The sequence below is a fragment of the Sprattus sprattus genome, assembly GCF_963457725.1.
Source record: "Sprattus sprattus genome assembly, chromosome: 9".
NCBI classification, from domain to species: Eukaryota; Metazoa; Chordata; class Actinopteri; order Clupeiformes; family Clupeidae; genus Sprattus; species Sprattus sprattus.
This window is the reverse complement of record NC_137928.1, coordinates 19,106,771-19,134,200: the sequence shown is the minus strand read 5'-3', so window position 1 is coordinate 19,134,200 and position 27,430 is coordinate 19,106,771. Positions and strand designations below refer to the sequence as shown.

Sequence of the window (27,430 nt, the reverse complement as noted above, 5' to 3'; positions counted from 1 at the left end):
ACACAGCTAACAGGAATAAAACGTTACATGCAAGAAGTTCAGTCAAGGGTGTGGGGACCTGGCGAGTGACAGACTGTGGCAGTGGCAGAGCTCAGATGACTGGCAATTTCCTTGTCACCGATCGGCGTCAGGTTTAGAACCGCTGATATATAGGAATATTTGAATTGCCAACACATTACGATTTAAAAAGAAATCCCTTCGAGTGATCAATTAAAATGTATTCTGATAACCACCGATTTAATTTGTAACTGTATCTAAATTTGTATTCTAAATATGTAACGCTGTTACTCCCCAACACTGGAAACAGATGAAATCAGAAATTCAGAAACAGGGATGAGAGAGGATGTGAAGGAGAGACAGCGACAGAGATGTAGGTACAGAAAGAGAATCAGGGAGAGTGAGAGTTATTCATGACTATGCTGAATGAGGGGGTGATACTGTTCGGCTTTTCAGACGCAAACACACACACACACACACACACACACACACATGTACACACACACACACACACACACACACACACACACACAGGAAGTCAGGACTGGAATCCTCTCTTGGCTTTTTCCACCTTTCCTTGCCGATGCGTAACACTCTCCCCCCTGAGCGACCTGACGCTTATTTCCAGGTGAGGACAGAGAGGCGACGACAACCTATCCACCACTCCCCCTGACCCCCCACCCCCCCCTTTTTTTTAGAGACGCCCGTCTTCCTGCACCTCCACCTCCTGCTCTCCATCCCCAGAGCTCGCTCACCTCGCTGTTCTGCTGTCACTGGGGATCCGTTGGCAGGAAGGGCCACTGGTGGCGGCTAATCTGCCCCGCTAAATGAACAAACAAAGAGTGGCTCTGTGGCCCAGCCGGCCAGGTGAGCTGATATCATCTTCCCACACTGAAACTCATCTGCACAGGAAATGACCCGCTGCACCTCCACACCTGGGGCATGCAAGCGGGGGTGGGTTGGGGTGGGGTGTGGTGGGGTATGGGAGAGAGACAGAGGAAGGGGGCAGGTAGGTGATGGGCAGTGCTGAGCTACCTCATGGCCCCCGATCAGCCAATCAGTGTCTGGGCCTGGCCATCACTCAACAGCTGCTCATTGTGCTCTCAGCATGGCAAGGACAGCAGTGCCACAGGCCACTCACATGAGCAGACTAGCGGAGCCAACGCCTCCACAGCACTCCACTGTGGATCTGCTGATCACCGCTGGCCAAAGACACAGGCAGGAAGCAGACAGGGCCGGGCAGGAGACGGGGAGGAGACGGGCTGCTTCTCCACACCGCAAACGTGAGCTGTGAGCGGTGAGCTGTGAGAGGTGCGCGGTGAGCGGTGCAGGACAGATTTGAACAAGGACCCCAAAAGAGTGTCAAAGAGTGCTAAAGGGCGTGTTGAAGAGATGAGGAAACGAAGGAGAGAGAGCAAGAGGAGAGACAGAGAGAGCGAACATTAGCGCGAGAGAGAAAAGCGTACGAGATGTGCCAAAGCATGAGTTTTGAAGCGTCCTTTCTCCCCTGTCGGCTGCGCTCTGAGTGCGTATGGGAAAGGAGATAGGTGTATATTTATATATATATATATCGCGAGGGAGAGCTCCGGGAGTTCATCGCTGGAGTGCTTTCTCATTTTTCATACTCTATTCATTTTTAACCACTCTGTCAGCGCACCACTCCACTGCTGCTCTAACCACTCCCTGCGTGAGGCTGTGCCATGCAGGCCGACGCAACCCGACGCGGCACACACATTAGGCGCCTCTTCAGGAGGTGTAAAAAAAAACACTGCGGCGGCGGCCGCCCCTCCCAGATCGATACATTATGGAGCTGCGGAGCGGCGGGCTGGGACGTACTTTAACGCTAGCGGGCAGGATGATGCCGGGCCCCCCGGCGTGGAGATGGTGCCAGGCCACATTACCGTCAGCCCCGGCCCAGCCCTGGGAGTGCTGGGCATATGCTAGTGTGGGCGGGAGTGCCACTCTCTCGCTCTCTCAGCCCCACCTAACTTTAGCCGGGGGATTTTAATTGCGTCCCACCTTAGAGCTGACCCGCCGACTCGGGGGTCCCCTCCTGTCACATCAGAGTGCGGGGGAATGCAGCAGTGTGGCAGGCTGGGGGGAACCACGAGAAATCAGCCAAGCATGGATCACACTCAAACACTCAGAACACATACTGTATGAGAGCACACACACACACACACACACACACACACACACACACACACACACACACACACAGACATACACACACACTTCAATTTCATTATTCTTATTTAATAGCAACAGTATTTATTGTCACCTTTATGTAGCAAATGCAGACCATTCCTTCGTCTGAATATACCATATTGTGTGTGTTAGCTTATATTTCAAGCCTTTTATCAGTCTTCTCCTAAATAATTTCATGACCTCTATGGCTTTTGGCACTTTGACTAAACAATTAATTTCAATTCAAACTGATTGCATTAATACAAAATGCCACAGACAATGCAGTCATGTTCAGTGACAAAAGATGTTGATCATAAAAAACTCCCTGTGTGTATGTGTGCGTGTGTGTGCGTGTGTGTGTGTGTGTGTGTGTGTGTGTGTGTGTGTGTATATGTGTATGAGTGTGTCTGTGTGTGTGCATGTGTGTGTGCGTGTGTGTGTGTGTGTGTGTGTGTGTGTGTGTGTGTGTGTGTGTGTGTGTATTTGTGTGTGTGTGTGGGTGTATTTGTGTGTGTGTGTGTGTGTATGCGTGTGTGTGTGTGTGTGTGTGTGTGTGACTGCATGTGTGTGTCTGCATGTGTGTGTGTGTACATGCTCTCAGCCATCACCAGCTGGAGTTTGGCTGGGTGAGCCACACAGGGAGATTGAGGTCATGTGAAAACAGGGTGACATTGGTCCTCAACTCTGTCTGCTCCGATGGCTTAGGGGCGAGGGAGGGAGGGGCAGGGGTGGGTCTTAATGCCACATGGTGTGACAATGCCAACGCATGTCAATCCTGCCACCCCATCAACCCATAACGCCAACGTCATGGCCCACTGTGGCAGCTGGGTCCCCAGACGATACCCCTTCAACCTCCAAACAGAGGGGGAACACACACACACACATCATGATGTTACACCATCCCTAACTCACAAATGTGCCAACAAATGTGTAGTAAATTGCATAGTCTGAGCATGAAAAAGGAGGAATTTCAAATAAAGACTGATGTCAGAAGTGATTACTCTTCGTATCAATGGTTATATATCATATAAGCCTACTAGGGGCCCTTAAGTCATTGACGGTCACAGAGCAAAGCAACGAGCAAAGTCCCACGCACATGACATAAAGCTATCGTGTGGCGTGTGTGAGCACTGCGCTGACCCACCCATGTTAGCTCCTAGGTTCTTGATCATGGTCTTAATTTAGATTTTGCCAAGTTGTTAAATTAACTTTTTTTCATGTGGGGCAGACTTTGCTTCTCGCTTAACGCTTTTCTTGTTGACAGTTGCCTCTCAATGAAATGAAGGCCCTAGATGTCTTTTTAAAGGCTATGTCATGATAGGCGGAGTACAATGCAGTATGCATTATAGGAAAGAACATTCTCTCACACGCACATATTCCACAGTTTACAGCTGTGTGTTAGAATGCTGTATGCTTTTGTGTATGTGTATGTTTGAGTGTGTTTATGTGTGTGTATGTGTGTGAGTGTGTGTGTGTGTGTGTGTGTGTGTGTGTGTGTGTGAGAGGGTGACAGGGTGGGTAAGTGTGGCATAGCCTGGCAGATACCCCGTCAGCTCTGAAGAGAGGGTCGTGGGTGGAGGTTAGGGGGTGGTTAGAGTGTGTGTGTGCGGGGGGTGGGGGTGGGGTGGTGGCACACACAACAGATGCCCGACACATTGCTGTCCATTCAGTCGCTCTAAAGAGCAGCTGCTCTGCCTATCCTGCCCCTGGCACTGCACAGCCAGGGCTACTTGCTTTCACTCACTCACACACACACACACACACACACACACACACACACACACACCCCACACACACTCACACACACACACACCAACAAGGATGTACAGTTTCACACACTAATCTCTCACAAAGGCTGCAGATTCTCTCTGCTTTTCACAAACAATTGCATAAATGTGTGCATGCCTGCACAAATACCCATGCCTGCCCGCCTGCCTGCACGCACGCACGTACACACACACACGCACACACACACAAAATAAACATAGAAACACAAAAGAACATGCCCATGAAATCAGCAAAAAAAGTGCAGCAGCCACAGCTATCAGTCAACACAAAGCCCTCATTTCCCCCTTCCTCTCGCTGGCATCATGTGACTGATTTTATTCACGCATCAGCCACCCAAAATTCCTCCATGTGGTCAAATCATTTCACTCTCTCTCTCTCTCTCTCTCGCTCTCGCTCTCTCTCTCTACATCTCCCTCTCCCTCTCTCTCCCTCTATCTCTCTCTCTCTCCCTTCAAAGTCTTTAAGTCTGCTGCTGAGAAAGACAATAAATCCAGTCAGGTCCCAAAAACGTGCTAAATGCATTTACAGTCATCTCTTCAAGGCACAGCAGGGAAGAAGAAGAAGAAGAGCACAGACAGAGACAGAGGGAGAGAGAGGAGGAAAAACAGGGGGGGGGGGGGGGCAGAAGAGAATAAAAGAAAGATAGCAAGAAGAGATGGCAGAGGCCGACCCCCAGCTCCCTGAGCCGCGGGAGCGGCCGATAAGAAAGGCGCCTTTTCATGAGGAGGCCAGATCGCGCCGGAGGATCTCTCAGCGCGGCTGCGCCCGAGCGGCACCTTCCCCATTGTGCCGGGGACTTCCAGGTCAGCGGTGGCAAGAAAGGAGCCACTGACTACAGAGGGAGAGGGTGGGGGGGGAATGAGGACAGGTGGCAGGGGCCTATTGATGCAAGTGGTGGGGATGGTGTGTGTCAGGTGAAGGGGTTTGGGGAGAGGGGGAGTTAGACAGGAGATCAGGCGCGGGGCTCGACAGGTCACGAGAATGCTGGGTCTCTGTACTACCAACACACACACACACGGGCACACACACACACACACACACACACACACACACACACAACACACACACCACCACCACTCTCCCCACCTTCCCATTCTTTTGTGCATGACAGATCATGTGCCGCGGGCCCCTCCCACAGAGCGGCATCAGATCCTGCCCGGGTGAATGTGAGCAGTATCTTCCCACAACAAGCCTCCTTTATGGCCGGGCCAGGTAATTACAGGCCGCCGGTTGGGATTCATTACTGGTGGCCAGAGCCTGAGCATAGGTGCCCAGCCCTCAGAGCACTCAGCCGTGTAGGGGTGGCTGGGGGATAACTGTCCCCTTCCCAAAAGCCCTAACCGCCCCTAGCCCTGGAGGCAGGGACAACAACAACAACAACCAATGCACATACAGTGCAGGCTTTGTCTCTGCTCACACACAGTCTCAAGACAGAGACACTATCACATTCACACACACTCACTCACACACACACACACACACACAGTAAGTAGGTGAACCTGTGTGTGTAGGGCTGGGCAGGGCTGGGCTGCTGAGTGTGAGATGAAACGCGCCGCCACACTCCAGCGGCTGATCGATATCTCCTGAGTGGTGGCGGCCTCAGGATGGTGTGATAATGCAGAGGGGCTCTGGCCACAGTAATGGCCACTCTCAGTCTGACGCTGATTACTAAGGCACCGTGCTCATGATGCCCTCTTGCACGTTTAATGTCTCTAACCGCTGCCAACGCATAAATGTATGGTGATGCACAGTATGCCCGCACACAAACACACACACACAGACACACTCGCACACAGGAATACACCTTCCTATCAGTGCCGCCCCTTCCAGGATTCCGATAGCGAACTGATAACAAGCCAGCATCTTCCATGCACTGTCACACGCTAACCTCCTTCTCTGCCACAGCCGCCGCCACACACACACACACACACACACACACACACACACACACACACACACACACACACACACACACACACAAAAGTAAAGCCTTTGTGGATGGAAAAAGTGTTTGTGTGGAACGACTGCCGGCGTGTTTTCTGCACTAAGTCATAACAAACTAACAATCTCGAGCACGGCCCTTTTGTGCAGAGCTCCTGCGCGCGCCTTTATCAGAGGCGGCGGCGCAGATTAAGCGCCTTCTAGCTTCCTGCATGCTGTGAGCCGTGTGTAGTCTACGCCGGGGCCCTGGGTGACGCACGCGCCCTGGGGGATCAGATAGGGAGTATCGATAATGCCGGCTGCTCCCTGCATTGATTTTCTGTGGGGTGGGAGGGGGGGGGATGAAGCCCAGAGAGCGGTGGAACTGGCCTACGCCTGTCTCTCCGCCAACCCCGCCCACCCACATTTGTGCTGCGTCATGCAGACTGTAAGCCTTTCAGAGGGGAGAGAGAGAGAAAGAGAGAGAGAGAGAGAGAGAGAGAGAGAGAGAGAGAGAGAGAGAGAAAGGAAGAAAGAAGGGAGAAGGGCCATGGTTTGCTGAACACATCTGGCGTTCAGTCAAGTTAACAACATTCATAGCCGAGGCAAGCTAAGTGACATACATAAGAACCGCCATACTCCCAACACACAACACACACACACACACACTTAAACATGCACGCAACACTGAAAAACTGTACACACGGCACACATCACCCTCGCCTAATGTCAGCACAGGATATAGACACCTCCTCATTAAAACTTAACACTCTCCCCCGTGCAGTGAGAAAGATGGAGCAGAGAGGCAGTACTAATGCACTATCTTCACAGACGAGATCATGACATCAAGGAGCCTAACGGGGCCTCAGTGACTTCTGTCACTCAGCTGTCGGCTCCGCTGGCCCCAGTCCCCTACGCACCCCTTACCAGACAAGAGCGACACAGGCTGGGTGGAGGGAGAGCGGATGGAGTAGGAATGTGGCTCTAGAGAGGTGCCATGGGGAGAGGAGAGACGTGATGTGTGTGAGTGTGTTTGTGTGTGTGTGTGTGTGTGTGTGTGTGTGTGTGTGTGCACTGCGGTAATCCCCAGGACAAACAGGCCCACGCGTCCCCTCTCTGAAGGTAAAGACAAAAGCGATGCGTGGCGGATGATAAGAGGAGGCGCCACGCCGGGTCCGCGGCCAGCCTGAGTGCTGAGCAATCACACGCAGACTGATAAGCATCATCCCATAAAAGCCTGCCCAGGCTCCTCCACTACCGCTGCTCCAGACAGCAGAGCCGAGGGGGGGGAGGGAGGGAGGAAGAGGCAAGGCCAGGGGGAGAGGGGTGGGGTAGTGTGTGTGAGGGGGCACTGCTGGTTCAAACATGGTAATAAAAATTGATGGGTCTGCTTTTGGAAGGGGTTTGGGGGGGGGGGGGGGGGGGGGCTGGGGGTTGAGAGTTGAGGAGGGGTGGGAGTGATGTGACAGGTCTCCGGATGATTCCCCTTCCGCTCAGTATGGGAAATGACTTCAAGTATTTCTGAAGACACCAGCTCTTAGCAGAACCGTCTTAGCTGTTTGCCTTAACGGATGGATGCGCCCTGACAAAATCAGAGCCAAATAATGTACACAACCAGCCGAACCGCTTAAAACAATAAAAGTCAAATCGCACGGGCGAAATCCCTATGACAGGGCCTGCGCCGCAGCTCAACTTTTCAACGTTATGTGGAAATATGAACGTCATCTCGGATTACAGTCTGCCCCCCCCCCCCCCCCCCCCCCTTCTAATCCCATGCGAGTCCTGCACATCAGCAGAAAACATGAAGCAGCACTCTATGGACAAAGACTCAAATTCAGCACTACCATAATGACGTTATTTATTTATTTCTCCATTGTTTAAGGGGATGGCAGCCCTGATCTTGGTCGATTGGATTATCCTAACGTGATAACTGGATAGAAAAGAAGAGAGAAGGGAGATATTCACAGTCGGGGCAGTATTAATATCTTTTCAAACAAGATCAATCCAGTCATCGTGACACAACAATAAGGCATAGTAAGTCTATTTCCCCAAACAAAACAGTGTTCATGCTGTTCTGTTTTTTTTAAATATATTACTTCAAACACAAAGAAAACTCTGCACCATGTGCCTGTGATTTCTTTAAGGTTGTCACTTGCTTCTAGTTGTGGGAATGAATGCCATTATACCAACCTTAGGTGAATTATATAAAAAGACTCGACAGGGACAACAGACAAAAGGATGGTTCAAATGTACTGAATGCCAAGAGTACATAACATTCTCCATGGCAGGAACCGATGATACACACACTCATCCTGGTTTTGCGTGAAGATGTGTGTGCGTGAGTTCATACACATGAGTGTGTTCTGAATATGGGTGGGTGCGTCTTCTAGCAATCACATCAATCAACACAGGCACTTTCAGATCAAGAGAGAGTGATGAAGATACTGAGACAAAAAAAGAGATAGGAAAGAGAGGAATGAAAAAAAAAAAAAAAAAGGAAAAGCCCGCTTATCTTACCTGATCCCGTATCAATGGACTGGCCTCTCCGCTCCCCCACGAGCCGAGAGGAGCCCGGCATGCTCACTGGCTCAGAGCGCACCGGCTGGATCCTGAAAACAACACACACACACACACACACACAAACATCATGACGCACTGTGGGAAGAGACACTACAAACTAGCACTTCTCTACTAGAGAGGATACTGTTTTCACCTCAGGCAGTGGTCAGGTAAACACCAGTGCTAGTGAACCCTATTGTCAAAGCCCTAGTGTCATGTGTAGCACTATTGTGTTTAACGCGAGTAGAGGCCGTGAGGTAATGAGGATCTGTGTTGACGCTCTGCGGCTCTCCTGTCAGGGTGAGTGCCTTAGACAAAAGTGGCGTTGTTTCACCGTGACAGGGAGGGGGGGGGGCTCACCTCAGGCTGTGGAGGTCCAGGTCGTCGGTGTCGAAGTCTAGCAGGGGCTGCTGGGTGTCGGAGGGGCCCTGGGACTGCAGCACAGAGGAACTGGAGGAGATGACGGTGGTCTGGCCTGACGGATGGATGGTCTTAAACTGGAACTGAGGGCCCATCCACAGGCGGCGGTGAGGCCCGGTGTGGGTCACGATCTCCACCTGCCGAAGCATGAACCAGGACGTGAGGCTACGTCTGAGGCTAGGCAGCTTTTGTACTGTTTGGCAATGTACTCATACAAACATTTGTCTTGTGTGTGTGTGTGACTGTTTGTGTGTATGTTTGTCTGTCTGGGTGCATATGTCGGGGTCTGAGATTGTGTTAATATAGTAACAGCAGTGTTCTGCAGTAGAACAGTGTAGTGTTCAGTTTGCAAATCTACACACAAAATGAAATATAGCAGACAATAGCTCTTTTTCTCATATATATACCGTCAATAAATAAATAAATATATATATATACACACAGAGGGAGAGAGAGAGATAGATTAGATAGATAAGTAGATAGAAACATAGACAGATAGATAGATAGATAGATAGATAGATAGATAGATAGATAGATAGATAGATAGATAGATAGATAGGTAGGTAGAGAAGCTGTGACAACTCGCGGGTGTAAAAAGCCTAAAGCACGACAACAACAAAAACTCAAAACGACTCCAGTCCTAATCGCGGAGGATTATGTAAAAAAAAAAACGAGCGTCACTAATCAGACAAGCGTCATCTTTCTGAGAAATGGCAGAGTGTCCATTAGTCAGACATCTCACTCCGCCTCTCTCACTCTCACTTTGTTCACCGCCCCCTCCCTCTCTGGACAGCTTTAATGTGCCACAGACTACAGCGCCGTCATAAATATTAGGCAGCCAGGGGAAACTGGCCGGCAGATGACATTATGTATTCAATGTGCTTGTGCTCCTCTCTCTCTGTCACACACACAAACACAGAGAGAGAGAGAGGGAGGGAAAGAGAGAGAGAGGGAGAGAGAGGGAGCAAGAGAGGGAGAGGGGGAGAGAGAGAGAGAGAGAGAAAGAGAGAGAGAGAGAGAGAGAGAGAGAGAGACAACCATCCACGAAAAGCATGTTTTTTGGCAAGCTTGCCGGTAAGAGCCAAAAGCAGGCCACTGGTTTTACGGTTTCTCATGTGCCACCGTGTGACGCATGCCCCCACGCATCTGTGCAAATTAGGGCAGAGATGAGGATTGCTCTCTGACTGATCACATCCCTCTGTGTGTGTGTGTCAGTGTGTGTGTGTGTGTGTGTGTGTGTGTGTGTATGTGAACGCATGTGTGTATGTTATTTTTTTCTCCAGTTAACACCATCAGTGTCGCACTGCCCTGAGATAAACAGATGCTGTGGTGGTTTTTTACTGGGGCTATGGCCAGATGTTCCTCCCCCCCTACCGCTCTCCTCTCACACACACACACACACACACACACACAGAGAGCCTTCGACCTTCCTGTCACGTTGCGCAGTGACATATTGAGCCCGCTCCAGACTGACAGCACTCATTACCCTCAACGGCTCGTCAGGGAGCCAGTGAAGGGCGCCGCTCACTTGAACGCCAGGGCCCTCCACACTGTTGACATAACAGCTTAGCCATGCTAACACCCCCCCACCTCCTACAACTCACTCACACAACATAAAAAACAGGGAGAATGCGCGAGATACCAGAACATTCCGGAAATATATTCCACGTTATGTTACACAGCTCATGTGCCACAACAGTGTTAGCACGAATGATAAGGGTCCCTCTCGAGCTGCCTGCGTGTGTGTGTGTGTGTGTGTGTGTGAGGGAGTGTGTGTGTTTTGTGTTCAGTGTGAGATTGTTTAAAGCTGATGTTTGGCTAGATGAACACAGCAACCGTACACTGCTCTACTTTCGGGATGTCTGACATGTACCACATCAATTAGACACCTACTCCTCATGCAGTGGGGACACACTAAGGGCCCTAGTAGTTAACGAAAACGGCCAGCGCAACCACCAGTGCATGCCCACTGTTGCACACAAAAACAACAATGTTTCAGCGAGCGAAGTAAAATGGTGGTCAAAGACACAAAGTGGGGAAAGCCAGGCTGAAGTTCAGTTAAAGTCGACCAATAGCCCTGCCGAGCAATCCCTTTAACCTGGGTATTGCCATAGGTTCTGGACAGTGTGTGCCAGAAGTGCTTTCATGAGGAAAAGAGTGTAGTGCTCAATTCGTTGACACATAATTGTAGCTTGTCAGACCAAGCCACATCCCTTTGAACTGACCGTTTTATTGTTAATCATTCTATGTGACTTTGAACCTGTTCAATAGAAAATATCAAAGCTTTGCTCATGTAAATTCTATGACAAGCTATTTTTGTCGAGCCTAATATAGCCTGTCCCATTCTGGAGGATACATTTAGGCCCGACATGTAAAATGTATAAAAAATGTAACATGTGATACACATTCAATGTAATCATCTAATATGTGTCTAATGGAACACATATGCAACTTTGGATCTAGATACAGAAATGTATAGCATACATCTTTGCCTAAATGATACATGTTTCAGCAGCCATTCTGGCACTCGCTGTGGTACAACTTGTGGGAGCAGGAGATGTCAGCTTTATTTTCCATGGAAGTAAAAGTTTGGAGATGGAAACACAGGTTTTCTTAATACTTTTACTCTTTTCCCCAATGAGACACGTGGTGATGTGAAAGAATGGTCTTAATTGCTTACGGCAACAGCATCTTAGGTTCTTCTCAGGTAACTAAGCTTTTCACCATTAATTAGATTGAAATGTTATCCTTTACATGTCTTTTACTACTTCGACTTATTCTGGGAACACACTACTTTTTGATGCTGTTGCTGCATCTAGAATCCCAGCAGAACCAAAGAGGTGACTGAAAGCTTGTTTAGCTGAGTACTCAGGAGAGAATGGAGATATGTATTCATTTGCATGACATGAGTTATGTTTATGTTGATACATTTGAACACCAGGAAAAGCTTTCCAGTATCCCGGTGCGGCCGTACCGTAAGAAAAGAGACGTGTGGTGGTGCAGCATTTCTTCCACTGCCGTAGTCTAATTACACTACAATATATGAATAGACGTAACAAGACAAGTCATTATTGTTTATTTACATCATGGATGACATCTGTTAACTGCAGACTGGGCCTTTCATTTAAGTTGGACAAATTGGATTACCTCTTCCCAGGACAAACATTTTATTCTTTTTATTTTAAGGATATCGATATAAATGAATTGCATTATTCCACAACTAGAATAAAGGGAACGTGATATCTATTTGCCCGATAAAAGATTAGAATTGGGCAGTGAAGGTTTGTGATTGCAGATGCACATTTTTCAGGTCAGAGAAGAACGTGTTGCCTCTCCTCGCTTCAAAATCCACGCCTCTGCAGACTGATTCATTCATCCCTGGGCTGAATAGGTTGCATTTGCCGAGCATCCACCGTCAAACTAGGGCCCTAAAAGTCTAACACGATTAGGTAACATTCCATCTAAAACCCTTAGATAACGAGATCGGCTTAAGCCACTTGGACAATATTACCATACACATGTAAACACCACTTGCTTCAAGAGACCGCTAGCTTGAGATGGTTGTGAAAAGGGTTTCATTGATTTCTTTTTTTGGTTGCGGACACAAAATTCAACAGCTCTAATTTAAGACGGGCACCATGCAAAACACTTACACCACTTACAATTCCTGAACCTGACACTGTCCCTCAGTAACCCAACACCACGTCTGAGAACATAACTACCTGCTACACTCATGACCACCCTGGGCTGGCTCTTTACACCTGACGTTGGTAAAAGCCTCAGTCTCGGACCAATAAAGGTGCTTGCTGCTGACTTAAGCTCGGCGCGGTGTTTTCCATTAACACCGGGAATAATCCTGCTGATCAGCCGTTTTTGTTTTGGAGGGGGTGGGTGGAGGTGAGAGGGGCCAGAATGGTTTGGCACCAACCGCAAGAGCCACAGACTAAGTGGGCCACATTTTGCCTCATTAAAGATGCATGTGAAACGGGGAGAGGAATTATTGATGACAAAAACTGGACACTTTACAGTACCTGCAGACCTCCTAGTCCACTGAGACCGTATGGGGCTACGCAGACTGGAGTCTGAAGGAAACCCCCTTGGGAGTGTCGTCGACGTCCAGAGGAGGTTCTGACTCAGTTTTGATCTGTTGGTTTTTTTTTGGGGGGGGGGGGGGGGGGGGGTTAGTGGTTTGTTGAGGGTTGTGAGTGGTTTTACCTGAGAGAGCCACTCTTCGTCGTCTGGCCCACTGTGGTCTGAGGATAGGCTGTCGTAGGACTCGTGCCGGGTGATGGGGCCGGGGCTTCCAGGAGGCACCACTGCATGTGAGAGAGGGGGAGAGAGAGAGAGAGAAGTGAGTGAGCACCATTAGAGTGCATGTGTGTGCATATCAGGGGAAGAGAGAAATAGGGGGTGGGGGTGAGAGGGAGCATGTGTTTGTGTGTGTGTGTGTGTTTGAGCACAGACAGCGAACACAGAGACAGATGGAGCACTTGCAGGCTCGAATAAGCAGGCGCCAAGAATGAAGACTAATGTGCAGAATCAGTCGTTTCTCTTCCAGGCTCGGGGCTAGGCCATGTCTCTTGGCCAGCATGTATTTCATGTGGCGGGCTGATAATAAAGTTGTCAACTTTTCATCTGGGCTTCCTTTCCGCTTTTCTTGTCTTCTCTCCCTCTCCCCCGCTCTATCTCTCACACAGAGACAAATACGGCCTCTCTCTTTCCCTCTGTTGCTCTCTTTCTCCCTCTCTCTCTCCTTCACACAGACACAGACGGTCTCTCTCTTTCCCCCTCTCTCTCTCTCCCTCACACACAGTCACATACGGTCTCTCTCTTTCCCTCTTTTGCGCTCTTTTTCCTTCACACAGACACATAGCGTCTCTCTGTTTCTCCCTCTCTTCATCTCTCTCCCTCACACACAGACACATCTGGTCTCCCTGTTTCCCTTTCTCTTTCCTTCTCTCTCTGATGTGCTGTGAACCAGGTGTTCTAACACACCACGCCAGGTTTACATCACACTCACAGCACTCTGGGTAACGGATACTCAACCTCTCTTACTCACAGACTGGGTCCTTACACCGTCACTCAATCACAGAAACCACAACTACAAGAGAAAGAAAGCTTGAAAGAGAGAGAGAGAGAGAGAGAGAGAGAGAGAGAGAGAGAGAGAGAGAGAGAGAAAGAGAGCAAGAGAGAGAGCGAGAGAGAAAACAGATAGACTGAGAATACACTTAGGCACCTCAGTGTGATAAAAGCACCTGAAGACGTAAGCTCTGAGCTGGTGCTTTGATATCGGCTTTGTCCATTAATGGGGTGAAACAAAGCCAGTCTGTGTTACCTTCCAATCACCCCTCACCACACACACACACACACACACACACACACACACAATCCAACAACTGCCCTCTGACCCTGGGGGGCAATAGCTGTTGGCTATTTAATTATTAAAGCCGGGGAACAGTTGTTGGCTCTGTGGCTCGGGTTTCAGTGGGCAGGCTCCAGCCAGGGCGAGAGCCGGCCATCCCTGGGGCCAGGCAGATACAGCGAACACACACACCCTCTGGAACTACCTGGCAGGAGGCTCTCAGTAGACCAGCTGACCACGCGCTGGTTGACCGGCAGGACACATAACCAACACACTGCACCTCCACACGTGGTCTGTGCAGTGGATGCCGCATTACCCAAATGTTACGACAGTGCTGTAGTCGCTGTTGTACCAGCATATAACAATATCCCTTTTGAAGTACTGCTGCAGCTCACACTGACACAGGTCATAGAACAGTTACTGCAGTGCGTGCAACAAAAGGTGAAGCGGCCTGTTTCAGAGGGCCGCCGTACTCCAGGGCCTAGTAATTACATAAGAGCTAAAGAGTTCCATGTTCTGTTGCCATAAGCCAACTAGCTAAATAGTTGCTGTGCAGGAAAAGAAACACAGGCATAATATTTATCCATTCCACTGGGTAAACACGGCAAACAGACCACTCATTAATCAAAGCAAAAATATGGATATTTGTGCTGTTGATGGTTGAGGGAGCAGATTAATGTCGATTATAATACATCTAGCGTGGGGTGCTTTCATGTGTGAAAAAGCACAGCACTTTCTGCATGTCTCAGTGGCATGGCGAGGGCATGTTGTTCTTAAGGAGCAGCTAGGCTCTGGATGTGGCCTGCCCTAAGAGTGGCCAGTGCCCGGGCAGAGAGGGAGTCAGGAGGGTCAGTGTGACTGACAGGGCTCTCCCTGGGCTGGGCAGCAGGTAGCCTGGAGAACAAAGGCAGGGCCTGGGCGCTGATGGAGTCACCCTGAGGGCTGCGGGAGGAGGGTAGGAATTGGGGAGAAAAGGAGGACTCTCATGTGGTAGATAAGGCTAATGATGTTATCTACATTTAGAGATGAGTGGTGGTGGTGGGGGGGCGGGGGATGGGGGGGGTAAGCAGCAGCAGGGTATTTAGAGACAGAACAAATGCATTGTGCATTGTCTCTCTCTTTCTCTTTCCCTCTCTGTGGAAGGCCAGAAGGTGCTGACCCATATGGCCACAGTGGTGCAGGGGTGGAGGTCACTGCAGGTTGAGATGGATGTTGCTTTGTGTGCGCCGCCTCCTCTGACCCCGGCATGGCGCCGCTGCTTCGCCTTACTTCCAGTACCTCTGCCCCCGTCTCTCAGTCTCCGGCCCCTAGCGCACTCACGCAATTAGGGGGCTATTGATGAGGGACCAAGGCTACCGGCAGGCAGGCAGGCTGGAGGCACTGCAAAATTGGCGGTCAACAATTCAGCCATTATGACAGGTACCATGGGGGTGGTGAGGTGGGGGGGACTGGCGTCCGTCTCAAAGCAGGGAGGTAAATTATTCAGTGTAAGGGGTTAGGGTGGGGGGTTGTTTTGCTCAGTGTGGCCCTGTGGTTTCATGAGAGGTGTCTGAGCGCACACAGCAGACAGCTACGCAAATATTGGCCGTTTGCGTTACAAAAAACAGAATCCCCTGGTAAAAATGCAATCCTGTGTGCGGCCAGGGGAATGTATGCTGCGCAGGAAGAGGCGGATGAAAGTGACGGGCAAAGCCAAACATTCATCAAAACACCGTGGTTGGGCTCTACCCGCCAACTCTAAAACCTTCTCTTACACCTTTTAAAGCTCAAAAACACACCTCCCAGCCTCTACCCCCCCCCACACCTTTTCACGACAGCAGACCTCTCTCTAGCATACTGCGTTCTCTCCCTCGCTCTGTGGCTCTGCGTTTTCTCCCTCTTTCCCTCACTAAGCAGCGAGCCATGGCTGCAGAATCTCCCCTCTCCACAGCACACAGTTCTCTGCTCTGCAGATTCTCTTTTCCGCAGCTGCCCTCCTCCGCAGTTATAGGTCAGGGCTTCCTCTTTATTAGACACTAATCTCTGTGTGTGTGTGTGTGTGTGTGTGTGTGTGTGTGTGTGTGTGTGTTTGTGTGTGTGTGTTTTTTTTTTAAAGTGTTTCTGTGCGTGCGTGTGCGTTTGTGTGTGTGTGTGTAATGCACTGAGTGTGTGTGTGTGTCTGTGTACATGTTTGTGTTTTTAAAATGTGTCTGTGTGTGTGTGTGTGTGTGTGTGTGTGTGTGTGCGTAATGCACTGTGTGTCTGTGTAAATGTTTTTAAAGTGTGTCTGTGTGTCTGTGTGTCTGCGCACGCACGTGTGTGTTTTGTGTGTGTGTGTGTGTGTGTGTGTGTGTGTGTGTGTGTGTATGTGTGCTTGCAGACGCTGTTATCATGCGCTGCACTGTGCTGCAGTAAGGCTGCCCCTACTGAGCGCTGTGAGAGCCGTGGGCAGATGGACAGGTGGAGATAGTGACCATGAAGTGGCGCCACCGCTGCTTTTATCACCCGCCCGCGAGGCTCCAGCTCCCCTGACCCGCCCGTCCGCATGCTGCATTTTTAATCAGCCCGGGTCATCCAATATAGAGCGGCAGCCCCACCGTGTCAATCACAGAGCATCCTCCACCCCTCCCCCACCCCACCTCCAAAGACTTCAGCAACAATACCACCACACACAAAAACACATACACACAAATACACACACGTATATGCGTTTGGAGAAATACGCTCAGAACGATCCAATATCATTCAGTCTCTGTCACACACACACACACACCGATTCATAGACACAAACACGAAACCAAACACATGCATAAAAAGACGCAGGTACACACACACACAAACACTCGCACGCACACACACACACAAACACAGATAAAAAGGCACGTACACACATACACATGCATGCACGCACACACACACACACACACACACACACACACACACACACACACTGACAATACACGTTCAGCCTTCCTTGCTCTTGAGGGCTGGGCCTTGAGCCATCCTTCTCTCCTCTATCTCTCCTCCCTTGCTCTGCCCTCTCTCTTTCTAGCCTGTTGGCACGGCTTCATCTGGTATTAGAAGGAAAAACGAGAGGCTGATAAGAGGGGCGTGGGTGGGCGGAGGAGGCTGGGGTTCCTGTGTGTGTGCGTGCGTGCTCAGGCCTTCTGCCATCACAGAGTTTGATCTGTCCCCATCATCATGGCAACCTCCCGAACACGAAACGTTTTTTTTTTTTTTTTTTTGCATCCACAAGACGAGCGGCAGGCAAGGGAGTTTGCTGAATCAGTTCCTGGCTGAAGGAATTGAAGGTGGTAAACAGGTCGTAAACACTGAGACATCCAAGGCCAAGGGCAACGTAAAAAAAAATCGAATTCCTTCATGACCTTTAATGAGTGTGTTGGCTTGACCTACACTGCGCCGGGTTGGTAGCTGCATTGGTATAACGATGACTTTTTTTAATTGGATGCTCATGTTAACCAAACTGAACGCAGCTCATTACAACAGCCCCTCTGGTGGAACACGGAGCTGCATGGAAGCTTGCCATTGCTGCTTTGACCTCGAGTTGTCATGCGGTGGGTTACACAGATGAAGCTGTCTGTGCCGCCTAATTCTGGAGAGCACTCTACCCGTCAGGGCCGAGAGCGCCATTTGGAGTTTAGTGGGAAAGAAAGAAAGACAAATAAAATAAAAAAAAGAGAGAGAGAGAGAGATAGATAGAGAGAGAATGTGCTGTGTCGCCCTGCGGGGCTTGGGGAGCTAATTACTGATATGTGTTTATGCTAATCGCAGCTAACGCTACGATGCTCGCTCAATCAGGAGGTATTAGGGTGTTTGGTCATCTGTGAGGGCCCGTGGCCCTGGAGTGGCCTTCGGGTGGGGCAGTGGACGTCAAGCTAAAGCGTTCCGCTAGTCTCTCTGTGCTTGTTATTTAGTTGGAGGGTCTGAGGCGCGCTAATTGGCATCGTTTGATCGTTATGCTAATTATGCGTTGTGATCGAGTCTCACAGAGGGGGACAAAAGCCACTGATGTCAAATCCTATTCAAAGAGACAGTCTGTCCTGAAACAGCTAACGCTCTCACAGCAAGTATGTTTAGCATATCTTACTACGCTAGTAGTAGTGAGAAAATATGTATGTGACCACAGGCAGGGTGAAAGAGCAGGGGAAATGGAGAGAAGAGGGAGGGAAAGATGGCGAAACGCTATGTTGAAAGGGTCCCCCTCAGCATGTGGCACCAATAAAGAGCCAACATCTCCCAAAGGAAAAGGAAAACACAAATCAGAAGGACATGCCTTAGTGCACAAAACTCTTCAAACACATACACGCACACACACACATTCATACATACACACACACACACACACATACACACACATACACACTCACACACACACACACGACTGTCCACTTACAGCCAGCCAGGAGGTACTGGTAGTACTGCACCAAGTCTGACGCCAGGACCAATGGGTGGTTGCTGTTGAAAGGTGGTTGGAGCTCGTTCCACTGCGGCGTCCTACTCAAAACAAACACAGAAATCAATTTAGGAAGCACATCTCAAAACGCCAGATGTATAGAGCAATTTAGCCCCACGCTGAGAGAAAATGGACTCAATTCCCCCAAGCCTGGCCGCCTTGCCAATTCTCAATGCATCAACGCATGTGGAGGACATGTAATGCATCAATTTGTTTTCACAATTCGATCAGCAGCCATCTCAGTCATATATCACTCAATCATATTTCCTAATTGTATGTGGCATATGCCCATATGGTTCAAGGGGCCAATCCTTCTGTTCATGTACAACATTCGTGTAAATAAATTATTTTTGCTTGACCGGAAGGGTCCTGAGTGTGCAGGGAAGAGAACACATGTGTGGCGACTATGGGGAGCAAAGTGGAAGTACGGCGGTGTTTGGGTCGGGCCTTACCGGGCCATGGTCCAGCAGGCCCGTGGACAGGTGTTGAGCTCCAGGGGCGTGTCGTCGCTGATCTTCTGGGCCGTGCTGAGGGGCCGTGGCTCCAGGACATGCTCCACCAGGTTACCATAGCAGCTCAAGATGTAGAGGGACTCCACCACCGACTGGCGGGACTGGTCTGGAGGGGTGAGGAGAGACTTCACGTCACTTCTGTTTGTTTTAACTGCATCTATGCATCAGGCATAAGCATATTGTGTAGCTGTCATCTTGCTATTCTCTTGTAATTCTAATTGTTATGCTTCCACTGATAAACCTGTCAAGGGTCCATCTTTTGAACTCTGACCTGTGTGTTGCTACCAGCTTTTCAATGGGCTACTGCAATGACCAAGCCCCAGTTCTACTCACCTTTCTCCCTCTTCATGTTGGGGTTGGTGATGAACCAGGAGCGAGAGGGGGCGAAGATGGCCGCTACGCAGAACTCGCCTCCGCTGGACTTGCTGGGCGAGATCTGGGGTGGAGGCTTGGCTTTGCTGCGGGACACAAGGGGAGAAGTGAGTGCGGTGTAACAGCAGCAAGACAGCCACTTCACAGGCGACGGACAGTGAGCTGCTCCAGCACTCTAGGGGAACGTGCATTCTTTTTTTTTTTTTTTCTTGGAGTCGAAACTGAAAACCACAACACACAGTTGGAAGAGAGACGAAGAGAAAGAGTTTAGATGCATAAATCAAAGTAATGGTGACCACAAACACGAATGACTTTCTTCAAGAACCTCTAAATATCGACAAACCAAAAAAAAGAACAAAACACAAATGTTGTTTGTGGACACTAAACAAAATACATGCAACAAATACAGCACCTTCCAGAGATGAACAAAAACACACTTCTTGGAAATGTATACAAACAAAACCACAACCCTTCCCTTATCCAAAAAACATAATAATTATAATCAAATTCCATCCTTTAAGTCTATAAACATAAAAATGCACTATCAGCTCCTAAACAGTTGAAGAGTTTACATTGCCAGTAAAATTGCCAAAGTTCCTTCCCATTCCGGAAACCATTTAGAGTTTTATGGTCGCTATATTATAGCATGAACTACAGCCCTAAATGCTGCCTTGGATAAAACATCACATCTTTATAAGCGTGATAGGATCTTAAACTGTTTGTATTACAGTCCTTTTTATACTAATGCAATAAATGTGAGTGAGTGTATGTTTTGAAGTAAACACGAGCAAAGAGTAACACAGATGTTCCGAAAGTGCGATACTTTAGCATGCCAGACGCATCAAACACAAAATGAATCCGCATAGAGCCATTTTAAATACCAAACTGAACTGTGAACTCTCCTGCTATTTGAAATGATCAAATTGCTGTTAATCCCTTTGTGTTTTGCATTCATCCCCTTTCCAGGCTTTCATCTGTGTTGTATGTATGTTAATGTATTGTATAGTAATGTATTATGAGTCAACCTAGGGTTTCTCTCTCAACAAGCAACTGAGTCAGGTCAGCATTTTAGCTTGGCCCTTTGTACACTTCACAAGGACTAATGCTTAAGTTCATACCTCGACTGAAATACAAGGTATATAGAATGGATTTCCCTCTTTTACTTATCATACTATAGAGTATTACCACTGAAAATAATGTGTAATACACAGGTTTTAATTCTATGAACTGCTAATGTACTGCATACTTAACAAAGGATTACATAACACACCCACTTGAAATGGCTGTTCGTGGAAGCTATTATGCGGACAGTGTGTGTACGTATGTGTGTACTCCAGATAACACAAAATGTGATTAAACTTGATGACAATAATTATTTTAGAATATACACAAACATTAAAACAAAACTACATTTCTGTAAAACTACAAATATTCTGCATAAAATGTTTGCTTGCAAAATTAGAGTAGGAGATTTAACCACTATGGACTACCAGATGCAAAGCTCATTGCAATTTATGCGTTCTGCCCCGCTGCTTGTTGCTTACATCTCTCACATTAAGAAGAAAAAAATAAACAAACAAACAGGCTATGTTCAGCTTGAAACACAGCTGGGTACTACACATACATATAGCGCTGCACACAGCCGAAAGGATTCACAGGCACATTTGCACACATATATGGACATATCAGCACACATGTGCCCCCCCCCCCCCCCCCCACACACACCCAAACTTTAAAAGTATATGGGGTCAGAGTGCCACATAATGCCTGTCATTTGCTTTTAAATCGGTCCCTGACTCAAGCCTCCCAGCTGCCTCCTAAGGTCTCATTCTGGGTTAGCTGTTTAAAAAGAATTTATTAGGAGTTATTGGATTATTCTGCATGCCAAAAGCGTTTTGATGAAACCCGGCATGGAAAAGGCTTCTTTGCTGTGATAGGGTCTCCATATGGAAGTCATCAGTTAACAGTAGCGCCGGCCATATCATTGTCCAGCTCATAACTAACCCCGACTGTAAAACCTTCCCTCTCCATCTCAGCCATGTAAGTGGCCATGACTGGCCGAGCACTAGTTGTTTTTACCCCGGAAGTAGCGCCAGTCTAAGAGGGGGAAAGGTCACATCAAGCTGAACTCACTCAGGGAACTGATGGAGGTGGTGCTGTGTGTGTGTGTGTGTGTGTGTGTGAGGGGGGGTAGTCTAAAGGCAAAGAGGAAAAGAAAGGGAAAGAAAGATTCCACTGGCCAATTAAAGCTATACTTTTGGTCAAAGTCTTTGTGGGAGGAATTTCTGTATAACAGCTTGCTGGTGAGACACTGGGCTCCATAAGCATGGAAAACGAGGTATAAAAAAAAAATTAAAATAAAAGGAATCCTTGCTGGAGCTCTATCAGTACAAACAGCCCATGGAGGAGTGTGTGTTTCAGCACCCTGTGATTTCACCATAGAGCTAGGCCCGAGACCCAGAACTTAAGGGGGTTGGATGGAAGGGTTCGTCCTCCAGCAAGCCCTGCTAATAGGTGCTGAATGACCTGTTGCCGGCCTGAACTCTCACTCCTTGCCTTCCCTTAAAGCTGTCAGTGAGTTGTAAATTACCCCCGAGACGACGACTGATGCCGACGGCTTTGTTTAGCCCCCGCGCCCGTGGATGATTGTGAAGATGATAGAGAGGAGGAAAAAAGACTGAAGCAAAGCACACACATGCAGACAGACACTAACACACACACACACACACACACACACACACACACACACACACACACACACACACACACATTGAGGAAGAGACTGTTAGTGGCTTGTGTTTATTAGTGTTGGAGTAGGGGAGCGGGTCTGAATAACCAAATAGCCGCGCTGCTGTGAGCAGGGGATGATGGGGGAGATAGCGCGGTGTCAGGATATTGCCTTGGCTCAGGCCCGGCTCGCGGCCTTCTCTGGGCCCTCGTCTTTCAGCACGGCCGGGAAGATACGGCACTAACCAAACACACCGGGGCCTCTGCAGGATGTTAAAAGAGTTCAGCAGGAACACTGCACAGGATTGCTTCCACTCCCACCCACCCCCGTCGTCTTCTTCTTCCTCCACCCCTACCCCCCCTCCTCCTCCCCAATAACATCCACATATCAAACAATTACCACCAGGGGTTAGATAGACGCCTGTGAACACCAAATGGGAGGCTGCTCGCTCAGTAACTGATCCCTTTCCCTCCCCTTCTCCAACAGCCACAGGCCAGGACGAAAAAAGAAATGGGGAAAGAGAGAAAAAGAAACGGAGCAAAGAAATAAAGTCGAGAAGAAAAAGAGGGGAAAGGAGAAGAAAAAAAAGATTGAAAGTCGGCTATAAAACTTCACTGGCCGCCACAGACGCTGAGACGTTTTCGGACAAATCGAATGAGATTACCATTTTTATGATGTGGGAGTCAGGTGGAGGCTGGAGCAGCCATGGAGAAGGGTGTTTAATCTGGGGGAGTGCCTCTCTGATGGACTCCCTTTACAGGAAAAGATGTTAGGCCGCCACGGCTGTGGTCAGCTGCTTCCAATAGGCTCAAGAAACCCAACCTGATACTAAAATGACTTAACATTAATTTCTATAAAATCACAGACTGACGTACCCCCCACCACACACCGTTTATTGGGGGCAGCCAACAGGAAATGATACCCCACTATTGGTATGTTACTTTTTTGTGAACTCCCTTTTTCTTTTTAAACTCCCCCCGAAAAAACATGTAGCAAAGTAAAACCAGGAATAATGTTATGTTAAGGCTTGTATTAGGGTCCATATCATTTGTGCAGCCCCGTGGCATATTGTGTGGGTAAAAACTTGAGGACGCTACAGGAAGGGACCTTTCGTCTTGCCTGCAGGACTGGTTTTATAATGCGGGGGCAGGTTTGGCCCTGAGCCCTGTCTCCAGGGAACCTTGACGCTGTTTTCCCACTGAGGTTTCAATGCTGATCAACTATGCTAAACTCTCCTTTGAGGAGGCTTTGGCCCTGGCAGTGTCTGTCAATAGCTCAGATCACAGTTTAGTTCACAATTTTCTGGTTCTCCGAGTGAAGCGACCGCGGAGAGTTTATTCGCCTGTATTTTAAATCACTCTTTTCCTTTCTGGTCGCACTTGAAGTGGCTTGGAAGTGTTGAGGTTTTTTTTCTTCCTGTGAAAGGCAAGGCTCGGGCGGGCGAGGGTTTGGAGTCACCCTTGAGAGCATATACAAGAGGGAACGGTTTGAAAGAAAGAGGGGAAAAAAATATATTATATTGGCATGGGCGTGGAGAGTAAACTTACAAAAAAATGAAACCCAATATCAATAAATTATGAGCCGTAAATACATTGAGAGAGCTGGGCAGACGGGTAGATGGATGTTACTAAACAGCAGCCAAGTCTTCCCTCCTCTTCTTCCTTCCTTCTCCCTTTGACATTTTCTGTGCGTTACTGCCTTTAAACAGAGGACACTTAGAATTTTCTGTCTGCCCTAATTCACTGAAAAGACTCCTCGCATGTCATTTCCACTTTTAATTTAACAAATGAGGACTCTTGACTTGAGCTAATAGCTTTTCCTCAAGGGCATAATTCAATCTGCAATGTCCACCATCAAAGTCCCTCAACATTAGAGTGCCGGGGCTGAACATGAGGTGCTGTCCAAGGGGTTGGCAGGGGGAGCGGTGGATGCCTCCATTTATTCTTGGTGGGGCCCTGCAGTAAACAGACACACAACGGGGCGCTGACTCACCGACGAGCTGTAACCCAACATATAGTTAGCTCGCTTGGAGAGTGGAGCTACAGATGTGCCTAAAAGCTTCTAAAAGCAGAACATAGGCACATCACTCAGTCATTATTAGTGTGATTGCTCAATTACACAACATGGCTCTTTCTTTGCTTGTTTATCGGTGCTCCTTCTGCTCCTAGTTCTTTTGAGAGATCGACACAACTCGAACATGTCTGTCCTGACCCCGTATAGTGATTTTTTTATTGTAATTTTTCGTCCCTCTTTTATGCACATTGAAATGAAAAGTGGAATGTTTGATTATTGAGACATTTCTCTCTGTTCTAGGTATAGGCTAGGTAGGCATGTGTGGGGTATCTGATAATATTACAGACAAAGATAACTTGGTTTAGCCACTCAACTACCTCCAGCCAACAACTAATGGGCTGACGTAACTTAGTCGATAGCAACATTGGGCACTACAACTTACATTGCACTTAACATTTCAACCAGCTCCATAGATACTCATCTGCTGTATTTTTCTAAATAAATGAATGATTTACAGCCTTCATTCAAGCTTAGATTTTGCTTGTATGATTTTACAGTGACAAGGTATGTCTAATGTCTAGGCCTAAGCAGCCGACAGCTAATGTTAGCTAACTTAGCTGATAACGACGTACGATAGGGCACAACAAATAAACACAACAAATATATGCACTTGGACTTGTAACCAAACAACGAAAGCTCAAGTTCCACAGCATTCTGCTTTCGTGATATGTGCTGAAGTCTAGAGATGGATGAGGTTCAGGGACAGAATTGGGTGTTTGTATAAAGAGCACCCACTCTTCCCCTGATTCTCGTCATTGCACTCATCAGCAGAAAAGGCAAGCTCCGCCCCAGGTTACTCAAAGCTCCACTGAGGAGGTCAGATATTCTGATGCGAATTCACATTTCTTTGTTTTGCTTTGTTGCATGCAGTTTGTTTGAACGCCTATAATCAAAGAGTCTGATGATCACTTTAGAAACTACTAAATATCTGTATATTCACCAGAAATGCAGTGCATGCCTGATCAAGAGTGCATCTTCCTGTTCTTAATCTTAACATAAAGAGACAGGAAGCTACTTTGTGGGGGCATGATTTCTGATGCTAATGGTGCACCTTTGAAAAGCACACTCCCTTGGAATCACTAAGGGACTTCGCCGGAAAGAATGGAAGCGGCAGAAGAAGCAGAGGAGGAGGAGGAGGAGAAGAGAAAAAAAACTCTTCAATTAAAAAGTATGAGCGTTGCACAACAAAAGGCAAATCCCAGGCCCAGGGCCACTCCAGCGGAGGACGGCACCACATGCTATTCATTTGGAGATCTGAAAGAGAAGGCACTGGCAGCTCGGGAGTCCGAGGGCAGGTTCACTTCACTTCGCTCCACCATCTTTTATACACAAGTGAATCTGTCAAAATGAGCCCTCTTTAGAAAGCTCCTAGGCATCTTATTTCACAAGACAGCACTGACAGAGACTTAACTTTGGCCCCCTCCTTCCACCATCAACCCCCCCCCCCCCCCCCCCCCCCCCCCCCCCTTTGAGTATTGAGAGAAGCTGACTGTTCAGATCTTACATCTCACACAGGGCTGAGTGTCTGTGGAAAAGTTGCGCTCCGACTGCTGTTGGAGTGTTCACCGCGTCCCAACTAGAAATGTCCCCCAGGAGACAAAAGGTTTGCTTTTAGATCAGTACTTCCAATTTTTCACCAGTCAGGACATATTCTCCTATCAAAAAGAAGGCCTTATAGTTCCAGATGCTACAAAGCACACATTAAATAAAATAACATTTATACTAGGCATGGTGCATTTAAATTCAACATACTTTGAAATTACAATCCCAGGCAAGGTGTTTTGCTATTCTAGATTTGAACTACATTAGCTTCAACTAAAAAATGACTTTCACTTGCCTTTTTCTATCATTAGTCAAGTATTTCCCCAATGAAAAAGCAACACCTTCACAATAAATGATGCAGCAAAACTGCAGCAAATGTGGATATCTGCTCATATTTCATGCCCAGTAAAGACGGCAAACTGAAAAGACCACATTTGGCCATTGCCTTTTTCTCAACATGCAGTTGTATTCACAACAATATAGAAGCTAATGTTTACTTATCACTCATGTGTGCTCCTTTGTAGTCAAATATTCATGTATGTTCAGAGACAGAATTAAGTTCCCTCTATCACATGTAAATAGTAGTCAACACTCAAAGAGACACACGTGTTTATTTGTTTAAGAAAGAATTTGGCAACAACTGTAATTGCTTGGCTCGAAACTGCCATTCTAAAACAGTTACCAAAAATGTAAGTGCTTCTGCGACTTCATAAAAGCCACAGTACATAAACTTCTAACAATGTATTTCAACCAATAGAATGTATTGACTAACACATCGACAGGACAAAAAAAAACTTAAAAACCCAAAGAGAAACAATCCCTCTGGGATACTGAAACACAGTGGAAGATAAAAAAAAAAAAAAAAAAAAAAAAAAAAAAAAGTCTGAATTAAAATAAGGTACTTGGAAATGAATGAGTCACATTAATGAATGCATCCATTTCACTGAAAGCGAAATAGAAAGCAGAGCATGCTGGGAGGGAATTGGAAAAACTCACCATGGAGTTTTAATGGAAAAACATCCTGCCCCAAAGAGGTAGGGTCTTCATGACAGGGAAGAGATACACAGAGATAGATGGAAAAACCATTATTATATGAGCCATTTGGGCATTCAGTTAACATAAAGCATATTTACATGTCTGTCCAAATGACAACACAACACACAGACAGCAAAAACCAACGTGGGGTCTGTGGCTTGTAACTTCATTGAATCACCTAAACAGGTTAATAGAATGAAATTATATCCTGACAGGCTGCACATATGAGTGACATGCTTAGCCAAAGTCAACAAATTCATAGTGGCAATTCCCTGTTTTTCCATTAACAAAATGGCTGCTTTCGTGTGAGATGTCCATGGGGGAGGCTGCACGCTGCGGGAGTTTAAATGAGTTAGTGCGCGTAATTGTGAGCGGTGTGTTTATCATGCGTGCTCGCTGGTAGTGACAGATCTGCACAAACAGTTTTAGTGCAAATAGGGCCGTCCCAAAAGCGATCATCGGGAATAAGACTGAGGGGCCCG

At 47.9% G+C, this 27,430-nt stretch overlaps 1 protein-coding gene across 2 annotated transcripts in view; it reads right to left on the bottom strand.

The window, feature by feature from the left end:
• The window catches only part of bcas3 (BCAS3 microtubule associated cell migration factor), a 247,424-nt gene that overhangs the window by 146,220 nt on the left and 73,774 nt on the right, over positions 1-27,430 (bottom strand). Inside the window, exons 17-23 of one of the 2 annotated variants that reach the window (XM_080844199.1) lie at positions 26,910-26,954; positions 19,532-19,656; positions 19,139-19,304; positions 18,627-18,727; positions 13,087-13,187; positions 8,812-9,008; positions 8,410-8,501 (exon numbers count right to left, since the gene is read on the bottom strand). In XM_080844199.1, the coding sequence (XP_080700325.1) occupies positions 8,410-8,501; positions 8,812-9,008; positions 13,087-13,187; positions 18,627-18,727; positions 19,139-19,304; positions 19,532-19,656; positions 26,910-26,954 (827 nt within the window). The remainder of the gene's footprint in view (positions 1-8,409; positions 8,502-8,811; positions 9,009-13,086; positions 13,188-18,626; positions 18,728-19,138; positions 19,305-19,531; positions 19,657-26,909; positions 26,955-27,430) is intronic. The other variant, XM_080844198.1, reaches the window with a different exon arrangement.